The 16,808-nt window shown below is 57.4% G+C and overlaps 1 protein-coding gene across 1 annotated transcript in view; it reads right to left on the bottom strand.

The window, feature by feature from the left end:
* Window positions 1-5,504: 5,504 nt before the first annotated feature.
* Window positions 5,505-16,808, bottom strand: part of Tmem201 (transmembrane protein 201) — a 16,953-nt gene continuing 5,649 nt past the window's right edge. Inside the window, exons 5-10 of the mRNA XM_013031762.1 lie at window positions 13,582-13,674; window positions 11,785-12,017; window positions 10,871-10,942; window positions 10,152-10,448; window positions 7,797-7,934; window positions 5,505-6,773 (exon numbers count right to left, since the gene is read on the bottom strand). Of these exons, the coding sequence (XP_012887216.1) occupies window positions 6,676-6,773; window positions 7,797-7,934; window positions 10,152-10,448; window positions 10,871-10,942; window positions 11,785-12,017; window positions 13,582-13,674 (931 nt within the window). The 3' untranslated portion in view covers window positions 5,505-6,675. The remainder of the gene's footprint in view (window positions 6,774-7,796; window positions 7,935-10,151; window positions 10,449-10,870; window positions 10,943-11,784; window positions 12,018-13,581; window positions 13,675-16,808) is intronic.

Below are 16,808 nucleotides of genomic sequence, written 5' to 3'. Positions count from 1 at the left end.
GAGCTGAGGGACAGCGCCCAGGCCAAGAGTTCAAGCCCCACGACCGGAACCCCCCCCCAAAAAAGAGCTGTGGTCCCAGAATTGCCGGTCAAAGCAACCCAGGGGGACAAATCCAAGAAAAAGACCCTGATCTCCAACAAACCCGCAAAAAGCTGGGAGTGGAGCTGTGGTTCAAATGGTAGAGCATCAGCCTTGAGCCAAACAACAGAGGCCTTGAGTTCAAGTCCCAGTACTAGCGCACACATACACACACACACACACACAGGTGTCCTCTCTTTGCAGCCCTCTTTGGGCCCAAGCTCTACAGCGAGAAATGTTAGGAATTGTAACAGAGGCCTGGACTCTTTGTAGGAGCTTCACCCTCCAGTCCTCATAGAAAGGGGAATTATTGGGCCTGGGAATGTGGCTCAGTGGTAGAGTGCTTGCCTAGCATGCATGAAGCCCTAGGTTTAATTCCTCAGCACCACATACACAGAAAAAGCCAGAAGAGGCGCTGTGGCTCAAGAGGTAGAGTGCTAGCCTGGAGCAAAAGAAGCTCAGGGACAGCGCTCAGGCCCTGAGTTTGAGCTCCAGGACTGGCAAAAAGAAAAAGAAAAAAGTGAATGTGTTAGGGTTAGAACATCACCTGATCGCTAGTGAGAACTCACGAGGTGTTTGCTATTATTCTTATTGGCATTATTGCCTGGATGAATCCTTATACCAGCCCTGCCGGATCAGTGCAAGGCTCCCATTCCACCGGTGGGAGGCAGAGGCAGAGAGGTCGAAGCCCAGGCTCAAGTCTGTACAGCGTTGAGGGTGAATGAGCACAGGAGCTAAGCTTGTTGGAAGATTGTGTTCTCAGGCACTGGGCGTGATTGCATCTCCTCTGGTTTGGGATCAGCTTTGGATGTGCACACACCGCGCACACACTCATCTGTGCAGCCCCCAATCCCACAGGAAGACTAGGTGGGGCAGGAGGCTGTCCCTGGGACAGGCTGGGGGTGCCTGTCCCCACATAGGCCTGCCAATCTCCCTGGCATCGCGACCTCTGGGCCTGGGGATTATTGGGCTCAAGAAAAGCACAGGGCTCCACCTAGTGGTGATGAGCGGCACTGCCGCCACCGCCCAAACAATAGCTCAGAGCTCATTGTCTCCTCCCCCCACCCCCATAAGATGTGTCATTATTTCCACCAGTGAGAGCCAGAGCCAGGGCTCAGTGTCGCCCCCTGCAGTCTGGGAGGAGGTGCATCGTAATTTCCATTCCCGGAGTTCAGGAGCTTAGATCTTTCCTTTTTAACATCCAGCAGGGATGCAGACTTGGGGGCTGGAGGGCGTGGCGGCTGTGGGGGGCAGTAAGGTTTTTTTTTTTTTTTTGTCGGTCATGGGGCTTGAACTCTGGGCCTGGGCGCTGTCCCTCCGCTCTTCAGCTCAAGGCGAGCGCTCTACCACTTGAGCCACAGCACCACTTCGGGTTTTCTGGTGGTTTATTGGAGATAGGAGTCTCACGGTCTCTCCTGCCTGGGCTGGCTTTAAACCGCGATCCTCAGATCTCAGCCTCCTGAGTAGCTAGGATTACAGGCGTGAGCCACCAGCGCCCGGCTAGGTTTGTTTTTTTGAAGCTACCTACCTCCCCCAAACTTCCTCACTTCCTGAGCTGCAGATGACACACCAGTCCAGAGCTGTGTCCCTTTCTGCTTACAGGACAGCAAGACCCTGGAGGGCACCTGCTTGCCCCTCCCTCTCCAACGGCACCGGTTCTGCTCGCTGCTGCCCCCCCCAGCCCTCCCTCCCCGCAGCTGCCCCTGCTTTTCAGTGGCCTCCCTGGTGTCCCCCACCTGGGCACTGCAAGTCCTCACCCACTGTGACCTGCCCTGGGCCTGTGCTTCCTTCCTGCCCAGTGAAAGCAGTTGTGTCCCCCTCCCCCCTTCCCCTCCCCCTGGACAAATGTACCTGGAGGTTTTGGAAGAGAAGCAGAGGCCAAGGCTGCCATGTCTGACTCTGATGCCCTCTGCGGTGGACACAGAGGCTGATGAGACCTTGAAACTCCTCAGTCAAATAACATTCATCTCCCACCCTGCCTCCATCTGCCCACCCCCCAACTTTGCTTTTCTGCCTATTATTTAAGGGACCCTCCCTACTTGTGGGGTGCACCACTTTTTCTTCAGCCAGGCTGAAGGAGACTTGGTTGTCCTTCTCAGATTTTCCTCCCAAATAAATGGTGTGAGTCCGCAGAGTTCGTCTTTCTGCTTTTTCTTTTCTTACAGACAGTCCCGGGGCTTCAATTCTGGGCCTCGAGTTCTCATTTCCTCAAGGATGGTGTTCTACTATTTGAGTCACACCTCCACTTCTGGAGGGTTTGTGTGTGTGTGTGGTTAGAGATAAGAATCTCACGGACCTTCACACCTAGGCTGGCTTTGAACCATGATCTTCACACCAAGACTCTCGACTAGTGAGGACTAGTGTGACCCACCAGCACTGGACCAGACCCTCATCTTCATTTTTGGCCCTGGGTGTGGCTGTTATTCCAGTAGTTGGTCTGGGGTATGGCAGGTCTTCTGGGGGGGGGGCTCAGAGCCCAGGACACTGCCCAGTTCCTGGCCCTCCCTCCCCCCCAGCAAAAGGGAAATGCAAAAACAAGATGATGGGGCTGGAGGCATGGTCCGGATGGTTTCCATTGAGTAGAAAGCATCAGATCCTGAGTTCAAGTCCTGGTCTCTGAAGAGAAAAAAATGTGTGTATATATATGTATATATATAGATATGTATGTATGGACACACACACACACATATCTCAATCAAGAATTTTAAGACGTTGACAGAGCACTGAACGCTCTGGGTAAAGATGGCCATACCTCATGGTGGTGAAGAGCCAGGTGGGCCGGCGGGGGCCTCTCAAAGAAGCCAGGATGGGTTGTAAGAGCACAGTGTCTTTCCCTTGCCACTTGGTGACCCTGACGTGTCCTTCCAGGCCAGATATGGGGTGTCTGTGCTGTGGGCCAACAGAGGTCCCCAGGCCTGAGATGGTGGGGCCATAGGCGGGACACCGGGGACAGTCTGGGAGAGAGGTTTGAGGCAGGAGACAGTCCAGACCAGTCACCCTCCTCCCCACGCAATCTCCCCATCTGCCCGCTCACAATCCTGAGGAACCAGGAAAGATTTCAGCACCAGGGCGGGCTGATCCCCCTCCCCTGAGGCAGTGTCAGGAAACTCAACTTTTAACAGCTGACTTCTAACCTTTGCTCCTGCACCCAGGACTTCCTAAACTCCCACCGGGCAGAGCCTACAGCTTAGAACACCTTGCCCAGCAATAGGTAGTTGTCTAAAAATGTATGGTACATCTGGGTGTGATAGCGCATACCTGTAATCCCAGATTCTAGCTCACAATCCCAGATCCTGGGAGGTGATAGGCAGAAGTTAGCCAGGAGCCATTGGGATAAGCAAAGGGAACCTAAAATGAAGGGGCCTTCTATCCTTGAGGGAAGGCCAGGGTTAGGAAGCAGATAAACATCAGTGGTGACTAGGGAGAAAAACACAGGATGTATGAGAAGGAAAACCAGGTTAATTAGACTTTTCCACTCACAAGTGGCCAGCCTGTATTCAGATCTAAATAGCCAGGCCGGGCACCAGTGGCTCAGGCCTGTAATCCTAGCTACTCAGCAGGCTGAGATATGAGGATCATGGTTCAAAGCCAGCCCAGGCAGGAAAGACTCTTATTTCCAATAAACCACTAGAAAAGCGGAAGTGGCACTGTGGCTCAGGTGGTAGAGTGCTTGCCTTGAGTTGAAGAGCACAGGTACAGCACCCAGGCTGAGTTCAAGCCCTACAACCGACCACAAAAAAAAAAAAAAGATCTAAATGGCCCACCTGGATCAGGGCACTAGACATGTTTTTGGGCTCACCTAAAGATTAATGAAAGGCTTTATTCAAGTCTAAGCAGGGAGATCCAGCAATCAACAAAACCAACTCTGAAACAATTTAGCAAACAATTTAGCTTAACCAAGCCGGGTGAGCCATTCCCTGGCTCTCAGAGGGGCCTCACAGACACCCCATTTATACATTGTAACTGCAAGCCTGCTAGCCCGCATACCTTGTAACTAAGAGAACTATGTGCCTGGGGGCTGGTCCTGGCAAAGCAGGTAGCCAATTTTAAAAACTTCTCACTTCTGAAGCCAAATAAGAATCTGCCTATTGAAAGCATATTCTTTGCTGGGCATGCAACTCTTGCCTAGAATCCTAAGTAGGCTGGAGTGTGAGGTTGAGAGGTGGAGAGCAGCCTGAGCTCATCTGGGAGGGTGAGATGGACGGAAGCCGTCTTTGGGGATTTAGGGGGAGATGACGGGGGCAGAACCGGGCCCAATCCTTTCATCTTGTGCCAGTCCTGGGATTTGAACTCAGGACTGTTTGAGCAGTTTTTGCTCAAGGCTAGCACTTTACCACTTGTGCCATAACTCCATTTCTGGCTTTTTGGTGGTTCACTGGAGGTAACAATTTCATGCCAGGTTGGCTTTAAAAGTTTTTAAAGCTCAGCCTCCTGAGCAGCAAGGATTACAGGCATGAGCCACGAGCACCTGGCTGGTTTTTCTAATAAAGCAGTAGATGAGGTAAGAAAGGCCATGCCTACATCTAATAATGCAAAAGTGGCTTAAATGGTTTGACAAGCAGTGGCCCATCTGTGCTAATGTGCAAAATTAGGACCCTGGGCCAGTGAGCTGGGAGTGTGGCTTCACTGTGGGCAGCTTGGTCCTGTCTGGGCCAGGGGGCCAACTTAGCCCTGCGTCCTGTCCAGTACCAGCTGACTGACGGGCTACGCTCTCCCATGGGCACTGGGCCAGCATGCACAGCACCCTGGCGTCTGACCTGTCCCGCCAGCCCGGCTGAGCTACTGATGCTATAGTCCCAACTTGTCAGGGCTGGTGGCTTCACAGGCCCCACGGCCATGGTTCCAGCCGGGGTGCTGGGCCCGGCTCTGTCTGGTGCTCACTCCGTGTTCTCTGGGAGATTTTTATGTCCCTGCTGACCCTCAGACCTACAGCTTGGCCCAGGCTTTTTGCTTCTTCCACTATTGGAGCTTGAACTCAAAGCCTGGGCCCTGTCCCTTGGCTTGTTTGCTCAAGGCTGGTGCTCTACCACTTGGGTCACAGCTCCATTTCCAGCTTTTTGGTTGATGGTTGCTGATTTTCTTGCCTAAGCTGTCTTTGCAAGTAGATTCTCGGCTCTCAGCCTCCTGAGTGGCCAGGATTCCAGGTGTGAGCCGCCAGGGCCTGGAGGGGCACCTGGGGTGGCCATGGCTCAGGGCTGCCCCTCTGGGGCACGGCTGTGTATCTGCATGCATGTGAGCGATGGCGGGAATGGCTGCTGTCCAGGCAGAGGGGAAGAAAGGCGCAGAGGGACGGTTCAAAGATTGGTAGATTTTCTTTTTTCTTCTGGTAAAGAAAAATAATGTGTTTTTTTGAAACAAAACCCAAGTCAAAATCCGGCCCGCCCGCCCGCCCAGGGTGTGCTGCGTCCGGGTGAGCTGAGGCGCTGCCCCGCGGGCTCCGAGCCTGGGGCCGGGCTGCTTAGGCTACAAGTACAATGTAAAAACCAGACACCCCCCACCCTGGAAGCCTCCTGGGCAGCTGGCCTCTGGTCCCAACCCTGCCCTGGCGCCTGCTGCCCACCAGGGCCAGGGCGGGCTGGACACGGCCCCGCAGAGGGGCGAGGTCGGCGCGGTTCCCTTCCCCGCGCGGTTTTTAAAAAATGACATTAGAGCACCCAGAGCTTCAGAGACCGACTCCCAGGCGGGAGCGGGGAGGCACCCTGCGGCCCAGCACCGGCCGGGCCTGGCAAGAGGTGTAGAAAAATAAAATAAACTTTATCCCTGAATGGCAAGTGAAGACCCTCCCCCTGCCCCGCCCCCACCGCGTCCCCAGTGGGGAGACGCGAGCATCTGACAGAATGGACAGACTGACAGACGGTGGGGCGGCGGGTGCGAGGCCTCATACCCTGCAGCACAGGCAGGGTGGTGCGTGCCAAGATCCCCTCTTCCTGCACATGGGGGCCAAACACAGGGGCCAGCGGTGGTACTGGTCGGGTGGGCCGATGGGGGAGGGGTCAGAGGTCATGTAAAGGGAGCCGGGGGCCCTCAGGGGTGGGGAGGGTTCCAGATGATCTGAGGGGTCAAGCCAGGCCTCTGAGGGGCAGCGCGGGGGAGGGGGAGACAGCCTGGGGGCTGCTTCACCAAGTCACAAAATAGGGGTACACAGAGCAGGAGTGTGAGGGAGAGGGAGGGCGGGGCTCACCACGGTCCTCCCCACCCTGGAGCCCCAGGAGCTAGAGGGGCTGGAACGGGGGCGAGGCAGGCTGACCGTCCCTCCCTTCCCGCCTCCCCAGGCATCAAGGTGGCCCAAGTGTGGGCAAGTCTGGTAGGTGGCGGGCCGGGCTCAGTTCTCAGTTCTCAGCAGTGCGCCCTCTCCTGGCCGATGTGGGGTGAGGGCCGCGGGTCCGGCGGCCTCTCTGGGATTCCTGGTGTCAGGGTCAGAGTCAGCACCAAACACAACCCACATCCACCACGGAGGTGGTGGGTGAAGCAGGCGTCCTGGGGACTGGAACTGGCGTCCACGAGGTGGAGGACTGCGGAGTCGGGTGCCGGCGCAGGCCCTGGCACAGGTCGGCACGGTGGGGGCGGCGGGCCCGGCCTGGCTGTCAGATGGCCGGGTCAGCGCAGGCTCTGGTACAGGTAGGCTGAGGTGAAGAGCGCATTGGCAGCCAAGCTCACAGCCAGGAGGCCGCGGACCAGGGAGGGTCCACAACGCCCTGGAGGACAGGAGACCTGGTCAGAACTGGTGTGGGCAGGGTGGTACCCCAATCCCCAAAGATGCAACCGGGGGCCTCAGGCCTCCCAGTGTTCCCAGGCATGAGGACCGGATGACTTCCTGTAAGATGCACCTGCCCCACAGGCCGGGCCAGGCCGCCCCGTGCCCGCACCTGGCAGAGGGTCACTGGGACATTCACCTTACAGGCAAGGAAATGGGGGTCCGAGGAGGGGAGCTAAAGAGCAGTGACACAGCCCCAGCCCCTTTCCCCTGGTGTTCTTCAGGGACAGCCCCGCTTGCCGGCCTGTCGCCTTGGTCAATGCTGGGCCAAGGGAGGCACGGGGTTCCCCTGCCTGCTTCCTAGCCGGGCCTGGGGAGGGGCGGCTCTGCACCCTGGTGCAGGGCAAAGCCCAGTGACCTGGCCACTGCCCCCCGGGCTGTACCGGCTAGCTCGGTGCTGGCAGCCTGCAGACTGCTCTGTCTGGCACAGCAGCCTTGGAGACTCGTGGCCATTGAAATGCGCTACACTGAAGTGTGGTTAGTGGAGTGACTTAATTCTATAATTTAGTTAAATGCAAACAGCCAGCCTTAGCCCGGCGCTGGTGGCTCGCACCTGTCATCCTAGCTACTCGGGAGGCTGAGATCTGAGGATCATGGTTCAAAGCCAGCCTGGCCAAGAAAAGTCCATGAGACTCTGATCTCCAATGAGCCACCAGAAAACTGGAAGTGGAGCTGTGGCTCAAGTGGTAGAGCACTCGTCTTGAGCTGAAGAGTTCAGGGACAGAGCCCAGGCCCACAGTTCAAGAGCAACAGTTGACAAAAGACAAACAAAACAAAAACCCAGCCACCCATGGCCAGAGAGTGGACCCGTCCTGGGGTGGCCCAGAAGGTACTGCGAGGACTCACCATTGGTCCATCTGAAAAAAGCTCTAGAAGATTCTTTTTCATTCTGGACCCTAGGGATCTAAGGCCAGGCTCTGAGCCCTCCCACGCCCTCTGTTCTGGGGGTCCCCACTCCACCGACCTCTCCAGGTGGCAGCCTCCTCACAGCACCCTCGGGTCGTGGTGTCCACCACACACGTGGATGACTGGGAGGAGTCGTCTTCCTTTTTGATGGAGCGGCTGCTACAGGCACCGTCTCTGGCCAGCACCGACCTCATGTCTGCAGAGAGAAAGGCCTGCAAGTCAGGGGCTCATCTCGCCTCCTGAGCCCCACGCGCAGCCCCGGGACACAGCCTCAGCCGCTCACCAAGCCTGGGCGGTGGGAGGCCAGGTCCTGAGTGGGCCCTAGCTGTGTAGCTGCTGGGAGATACTGGTTCTAGATCAGAAACAGGAAATGAATGCCAAAAGGTACCGAGGCGGGAAGTGGACGGGGCAGTGGGGCGGGCCAGGGAGTGGAAGCTTGCTTTTTGCCTGGCCTGCATTCAGCTCCGTGACCAGACCTTTCAAAATTATCAGAGAAATAAAAAATTCACATGTCCAGCTGAAAGTTTTAGGGTTTCTTTTGTGTGTGTGCCAGTCCTGGGACTTGCCTAGGTGCTATCCCCAAGCTTCTTGCTCAAGGCTAGTGCTCTGCCACTTGAGCCACAGCGCCACTTCCAGCTTTTCAGGTAGTTCAGTGGAGATCAGAGTATCACAGACTTTACTCCAAGACTAGTTTTGAACCGTGATCCTCAGATTTCAGCTTCCTAAGTAGCAAAGATTATAGACATGAGCCATGAACGCCCAGAGTTCCTTTTCTTTAGACAAGATCTTGCTACAAAGCCAGCACGGCCTCAAACTCATGATCTTGCACGTCAGCCTCTGTAGAGCTGGGATTAAAGCAAATTCTAGACTGTTAACTTTTTTGTGTTCATACTGGGGCTTGAACTCAGGGCCCACTCTTCTTGGCATTTTCCACCTGTTTTTTTTTCCCCCACTCTACCAGCTGAGCCACACCTCCACTTCTAGCCTTTTGCTAGTTAATTCAAGATAACGGTTTCTCAGATATGTTTGCCCAGGCTGGCTCTGAGCGTGATCCTCCGCTCTCAGCCTCCTGAGTAGCCAGGATTGTAAGTGTGAGCCATGGCGCCGAGAGTACAATTAAAAAATGTTTTAAATGTTTTGGAGAAAGAATATAAGAAAAAAAAACTAAGCAGACCACAGTCTGGCAGTGTGCAATAGGTTTTCTGTTTTGGTTTGGTTTGTTTTTGTTGGTCATGGGGCTTGAACTCTGGGGCTTGGGTGCTGTCCCTCAGCTCTTCAGCTCAAGGCTAGTGCTGTACCACTCGAGCCACTTCTGGTTTTCTGGTGGTTAATTGGAGGTAAGTCTCAAGGACTTTCCTGCCCAGGCTGGCTTTGAACCGTGATCCTCAGATGACAGGCGTGAGCCACCAGCATCCGGCTGCAATAGGTTTTTGCTGAGTCCCAGAGAATAAAGAGCCTCAAAAGTCAACTGCTAAATAAAGGACTATATAAAGGCAGCCAGTAGCTCTAGGTCCAAGCCCGTGAGTACGGACGCTCCCCTGGCCCCTGGAGGGAGGGGGATCTGGTAGTCACCCACAGCGTGCTTGGCCCACACGTACCCACAGCGTGCTTGGCCCCCCTGCACATACCCACAGCGTGCTTGGCCCCACACGCACCCACAGCGTGCTTGGCCCCACACGTACCCACGGCGTGCTTGGCCCCCCTGCACATACCCACAGCGTGCTTGGCCCCACACGCACCCACAGCGTGCTTGGCCCCACACGTACCCACACGCACCTACAGCGTGCTTGGCCCTACATGCACCCACAGCGTGCTTGGCCCCACACGTATCCACACGCACCCACAGCGTGCTTGGCCCCACACGTACCCGCACGCACCCACAGCGTGCTTGGCCCCACACGTACCCACAGCGTGCTTGGCCCCACACGTATCCACACGCACCCACAGCGTGCTTGGCCCCACACGCACCCACAGCGTGCTTGGCCCCACACGCACCCACGGCGTGCTTGGCCCCACACGCACCCACAGCGTGCTTGGCCCCACACGCACCCACACGCACCCACAGCGTGCTTGGCCCCACATGTATCCACACGCACCCACAGCGTGCTTGGCCCCACACGCACCCACGGCGTGCTTGGCCCCACACGCACCCACGGCGTGCTTGGCCCCACACGCACCCACGGCGTGCTTGGCCCCACACGCACCCACACGCACCCACAGCGTGCTTGGCCCCACACGTACCCACGGCGTGCTTGGCCCCACACGTATCCACACGCACCCACAGCGTGCTTGGCCCCACACGCACCCACAGCGTGCTTGGCCCCACACGCACCCACAGTGCGCTTGGCCCCACACGCACCCACAGCGTGCTTGGCCCCACACGTATCCATAGCGTGCTTGGCCCCACACATACCCACAGCGCGCTTGGTGTCCCGCATGGGCAGCCCGGGCGGCACCTGAGGAGGCTCGATGGTGAAGAGGCTGCCACTGGGTGGCGAGGGTTCTTCCGAGCTGCTGGGGGTGTGGGGGGCCTCTCCTGTGGGAGATGGGAACAGCAACAGCTTCTGCCCCTTCAGGTTGAGCCGGGCGGGGCTGATGAGAGGCCTGCGGTGCCGCAGGGAGCCGGAGCTGGAGTCCACGGAGCTGGCCACGGAAGGCGCGGGGGAGGGGAGAGGGGAGGAGGGGAGGCTCCCAGACAGCAAGAAGTAATCTGCAGAGGGAGGACAACAGAACCAGCCATGCCACTGTGCCTGGGGGGATGTGCCGTTGTCATGGTGATGCCTGCCTCCTGCCCAGTTGGTCCTGAGGCTTCTCACTCCTGACCCAGGAAGAAAAGAGGCGGCAGACGGGGCAGTGGAGGCCTGCTGGACACCCCACCAGGCACCAAGGAGGGGGACAGAGGTCACACAGACTTAGACACAAGCTGCACAGCTCTCTCGCTGAGCATGGGGGATGGAGTCTGGGGTCCCCACTTTACACCAGAGGAAACTGAGGCATAGGTATGTTCATCTCTTGCCTAGGGCTGAGGTTTGACTACAGAGTCAGGCTTGAACACTATTCTAGAAACTCTGGGCCTTGCCCCCCTGGCCAAGCAGCTTTCTGGTCCCACTTGCTAGCTTTTGTTGTCCTTACCTGAAAGGGGAACCTCTCTGTGTGGAGACACCTGAGATGGGGGGCGGCTGCCGCTGAACAAGTACCCTGAGTCTGGCAGAGAGGGAAGCACAGCACGGGTTAGGCCTGAGGGCTGTGAGCCACCACGGCCTCTAATCTCCAACCCCCCGCCCCAGCCCCAGCCCCACGTTCTGCCAAAACCTAATCTGTGTGCTCTCACCAACACTGGTTCCTGAGATACATGGAGCACATGGCCATTTGGTAAAGAAACTGGAACCCTAGTGGATCATAGCAAGTCAGCAGCCGGTCCAGGTCTAAACCTGGTGTTCTGCATTTTTTTTGTTTGTTGTGGGGCTTGAACTCAGGGCTTAGGTGCTGTCCCTGAGCTGTTTTGCGCAAAGCTAGGACTCTACCACTTCAGGCCACAACTCTACTTCCAGTTTTCTGGTGGTTAATTGAGGCTAACTGGAGAATCTCACAGACTCTGCACTCCAGGCTGGCTTTGAACTGCAATCCTCAGATCTCAGGCTCATGAGTAGCTAGGATCACAGGTATGAGCCACCAGCACCTGGCTTCAATGTCTTTCTCTTCACACCAGCCTCCACCTTGGCCATCAACAGCTCTGGTCCCAAGAGTTGAGAGTAGAGCTTAGTGGTAGAGTGCTTGCCTAGCATGCATGAAGCTCTCGGTTCGATTCCTCGGTATTCCATACACAGAGAAAGCTGGAAGTGGAGCTGTAGCTCAAGTGGTAGAGCACTAGCCTTGATCGAAAGCAGCTCAGGAACAGAGCCCAGGCCCTGAGTCCCAGCCCCAGGACTTGCAAAGGTCTCAGCCCAGCAGAGGCCGCCTCCACAGGAGACGCTCTAGCCAGTCTTTGATACTTCCCCATCCCGTCCTCACCAGAGGCTACCAAGGCCCGAGCAGATGGCTCCTACCTGTTCGGGTCAGAGAGGGAATGGTTCCCAGCGAGAGGGCCCGGCTGAGCCGGCCTGGCAGTGAGGAGGGGGAGGCCCGGCGGGGAGACCGGAACAGCTGCTGGCCGGCCAGCGGCAGGAAGCCGGGCGGGGTGGGGATGAACAGGGACGGCGAGGAACCTGTGGTGCTTGAGTAAGACACAGCCAGGCGGGGACTGGAGGGGAAGAGGCCAGCGGAGTCTCCTGGGAAGCACCTGCAAGAGCCCATGGGGCATGGAGAGAGGAAGAGGGTGAGTGCGGAAGGTTCTGGAAGCAGTTTCTGCACAGTGGGGCCCCTTCCTTCCCCAGGTGTGAGCCGGGCCTCAGTGGGGGTCGCAGGGGGGTGGGGGGAGGGGCGTGCATTAGTTGAAGCAGAAAAGCAGTCATCCATTCTCCCCGTTAGGAGCGGGTGCTGGAGGCGCGGCGCGACCCACCGCACCTGCATGCCCCTCACGCGCACAGCAAACCACTTCCACTCTGTGTCTCAGCATTAAAGTGACACTGCCACCTCTGCCACCCCTCCTCACCCCGAAGCCAGCACACCCAGTGTCCCATGCTGTACACGCTAAGCTTAGTGGACTCGGGCTTTGTCTGGAAACTTCTTGTTGCATGTCCAGAATCTTCCAACCAAGCTGCTGAGCTCAGAACTCCCCGGCTCTCCCAAGCTAGCTGGGACTTGAGGAGGCCGCAGTGGAGCTCTGAGGCTCCCCCAGTGCTGTGTCTCGGAACACAGTCACCAGCTCTCTGGTCTTGGATAACTTATCTCAAGCCCCCTTCAGTGTACAGATGGGGAGGTGGCCGACAGGGCTACCACGGGTACACACCAAACTCTACACTTAGATAGGACCCCGACGACCGCAAGGATGCCCGAAGACAGAAGGGGACAGTGTCGCTTTAACTTGAGAATGGTACAAATCACACAACTAGGACCCAATGACCCCAGGCCACAATACCAACCATGCTTCCAATTAAGGCACCTGATTACAGAGGGGCAGAGGGGCAGAGGCAGTTAATGCATTAGTCTGCCATCTGGAAGGAGTTTCTGGCGTCCAGCCTTACCTCGGTCCCAAGGGACACATGAGCCCAGCAGACCAAAGTGCAGACAGATGGGCGGGCAGGCTCAGGCCCCATGGCGTGAGATGGGGGGAAGACACCCCTGCTGTGAAGGCCAAGGGCTGGGAGGGGAGGACCGCTAGCCTCCCATGCACCACGGCGTCCCAACGCCATCTCCCACCCAGTCTTATAAGGAAGGAATGTAGCCAGCTGTTCACTTCGAAGGGAACCACTGGGTCATTCCCATTTCTTGCAAAGAGCTGGCTCAACTGGACTTCAGAACCAAAGGCAGGCCCAGGGTTTGGGCGACATGGAAGTCAAGGCAGAGCAAAGTGAAGAGAGGGGCCTGGACGCACACTGGCTTTGACTCTGGCCCGCCTTTCAAGCCTGTCTGATGCCCACCACCCCCATCAGACAGGGACGATTCTCCTTCTATCTAAAGGAAAAGGCGGCCAGGTGCGGGAGCGCACGCCTGTGATCCCATCTCCTCAGGAGGCTGAGATCTGAGAATCTTGTTTCAAAGCCAGCCTGGGCAGGAAAGTCTGTGAGCCTCTTCTCTCCAATTAACCAGCAAAAAACCGGAAGTAGGTGTGGCCTAAGTGGCAGAGCTCCAACCCTGAGCGGAAAAGACAAGTGAGGGAGGCCTGAGTAGAAGCTGCACTACTGGCAAACACACATACATGGGGGGGGGGTGGAGTTTATGTTCTCCTTTTAGGATTGCAATACCACTGGGGAGCGAGGTCGGGCGGGGAAGGACTTTCAGGCACTGCAGGGTGCAGCTGGAACCAGGAAGCCTCCTGCTTGATCACGGGTGAGCCCCTATGGGAGGAAAGTGGGTCCAGGGGGAGCAGCCTGAAAGCGGCAGGTGTGGGCCTTGGAGCAGCGCAAGCTCAGGCCCTTCCAGCAGGTGGCAGCAGGACTCTGCGCTGGGCCTCCGGTCAGGCCAGGAGCCAGCCAATAGCCACCCTAGAGCAGGCGGTGGCCCCAAGGACAGGCGAGCATTTCTGGAAGCGCGAGGAGAGGGTCCTGGCAGGGCCATGGATTTCAGAGGCAGCACCGGAAGCAACGGCAGGCTCTGGGCAGCACATCTCCACTTCCCCAGCTTCTGCTCAGACCCAAGGCCACCCTGGGGTCCAATCTGAGATAATCCGTATGTCTGGCCCAGGAGGCTGTTCCCAATCTTGGTGCCACTAAAAACGCTGGCAGGTGAGGTCCCTGGAGGCCTGCCCTCTTGGGCTGTGATGTGTAGAGCCCTAGGCGGGAGCTGTGCGGGGGCTCAGCCTGGCTCTGGCTGTTACAGCACCCCCAGCGCTGCCGAGAGCTGCCAAGGTACCAAGGTTTTAGTTGAGGCCCAGGGGCCAAGTCTGCGTCCTCAGAACCGCCTTGGCCAGTGACTGCGGAGAGAGCCCGACACCCCCCGCGGGGGCCGAGTGTTCTCAGCCGCCTTACCGAGGTGGGAAGGGGGCGATGCGATGTGGGAAAGATGAGGAGAGGGACCCTGAGATGACCACCTCTAGCCCACGCGTGCTCAACCCCACTCAGACTTCGGTGCACATGCTAGCACCCCAAACAAAGCTCCCTCCCACCCTCCTGGTCCTGACCAAGAAGCCCTTCTCAAGAAACGTGGAAGAAAAGAGAAAAAAGACGTGATACCTGAAGCCCCCCGGAAAAAGCAGAGCCCGGAAGGCATTTATTGAAAACACAGCATTCAAAACATGATGTCTAGGGCCAGTGTGGTTACAGCGATCAGGGGTCTACACAGTCATCCACAGTTCTACTACAAGAGACAGTCGAGACTCGGCGGCTGCAGACACGGGGCAGGCCCCTTCCCCGCGGGACAGGCATGGCTGGCTGGGGGATGGAGGTGGTCCTGGAGGTGGGTCTGGGATGAGGACCCCCAAATATCCAGAGGGTGAAACAGGGCTGACTCCCTATCTCAAGGATGGCCACCCTGTACCTGGGATGAACCTGTGCTCCCCAGGGACTGACGACTGTCCCCAGTCCATGAGCCACAACCCATAGTTGCTAGATGCCCTCAAAGGAACAAAACTCTTAAGGGGCAGACTAATGTTTAAAAATAAGGTCACACAAAACTCTAAAAAGGCCAGGAATCCCCACCGTATAGATCTCTCCATACCCACCAGAGCCAGAGTGATGCTGAGCAGGAGATCCTGGCCAGCCAGAGCTGGCTCTGCTTAGCATAAATAATTCACACACACACATACACACACACACCCCTAAAAAATGCCAAGAACACAACGATTAGCATTGCACTGTCAGTCTCCTTGAGAAGAGAACATCACGACTCAGGTGAGAGTATGCCCACCAGCAGACCTGGCACCTGCTACCTCCTTTTCCCTCTTAGGTCATTTCTTGGGGTAAAAGGTCAGGCAGAGGTGCCCCCAGACCCCCAGGCAGTTGCAGCTCATTCACCCCTCACTGCTGAGCCAGCAGGACCTTGTCCTCACCTATCTTTGGAGGGGCTCTCCACTTCATGTTCTGCCTGGACCCCACAACACTGAGCCCTGCAAGGCTGAGGCCTTGTCTAAAGAAGTCACACAGCTCACTGGGCAGAGGCTGGTTTGACAATCTAACCCCCCCCCTCCCCCACTATCTCACAGGAGGCCGGCTGACCTTTTGGACTCTCAAACACAGCAGGGCAGGGTGTGACCAGCCACTTCACACCTGCCCCTCTACCTGTCACACCTGGGCAGCTGGTGTTCCTTTGCTGGGTATGACCTCACACACACATAACCTGCTTTCTCCCTCTTGGGAGGATACTGAGGCGAAAGCTCAGGCCAGACCAGGTCACACTTGGCCCATGCTGAGGGGCACGGGAAGGACATGACCTGCAGGCAGGGCATAACTCACACAGGGACCGTCAGAGGGGATCGTGCACCCCAGCTGGTCTTGAACTGCTCCCAGGTGAGCTTGTCCTCTACATGCGACATCCCCCTAATCCTAAGCTCATCCCACAGCCTCTGAGCACCCTGGGGCCTGGAGGCCCTGGGGCCTGTCACTCCGCATGGCTAACCAGAGCTGGAACAGCTGGGTCTCACCAGGGCCACAGCCGGAGAGGGCCAGCTCTTCCCTAGTGGTAGTGACCTGTCGGGGGTGGCACCCGTGTCAGAGGGGAGGCAAGCTGAGGCCATGTGACGGAGAGGGACAAATGACAATGAACTGGTATCACCGAGGCCTGAGTGCCTCACCTGAGCAGAATCTGGGTCATCTGAGCTATTCCCAGGCACACGGGGGCAGGGCCAGGACAGCCCTCAAGTCCTGCCCTTGCTGGCTAGGGAAAGGTGGCTAGGGACCAAGCACAAAACCCCCAGGTCCGAGGGCATAAGGGAGTGCCCAGCTGCCAGGGTAAGGTGTAAGGGGAGGCCTTGGAAGTCCATCAGGCTTGCTGGAGGAGAGATGTCCCCAGCGGGGCCACCTCCACCGTTTGGAACTGAGGGATCAGGCGGCCAGGAACCTGCTGTTGGGCTCCAAGCAGGGGCAGAGCAGGTGAGAGGAACTATGTGGGATGAGGGTCGGTGCTATTCTGGCCCTTGCTCACCCTGCTGAGCAGGACTGCCAATGCCAAGCAGCCTGAATGTCAGGCCAGGTGACAGTGGCTCACACCCTCCCCCTCCCTCTGTGGTGCCAGAACCAGCCAAGAGCTGTGGCCAAGACAGGGAGCCTTGAGCCAGTGGAGAGCCAGGGTACTGCCTCCATAGTCCCAGGCCTGCCAGGTGGGCTGTCTCAGGCCAGAGGCGGCAGCAGTGGCAAGCAGCTACAGGTCACTAGGGCACTAGGGGAGCACCTCAGGCTGGAGGCGGGGGGAGCAGTTTGGGGGTACTGGGAAAGGCAAGGAGGGCAGTGGAGGAGCTGGGCCAGAACCCAGAGCTTGAGGCTGAGGGGTGGGTGTGAGGCAGGTTAAAGAGACAAAACCAGTAAGTGCCTGTTCCAGG

This window comes from Dipodomys ordii, unplaced genomic scaffold (genome assembly GCF_000151885.1).
Source record: "Dipodomys ordii isolate 6190 unplaced genomic scaffold, Dord_2.0 Scaffold6, whole genome shotgun sequence".
Taxonomy (NCBI): domain Eukaryota; kingdom Metazoa; phylum Chordata; class Mammalia; order Rodentia; family Heteromyidae; genus Dipodomys; species Dipodomys ordii.
This window is presented reverse-complemented; position numbering and strand designations above follow the sequence as displayed.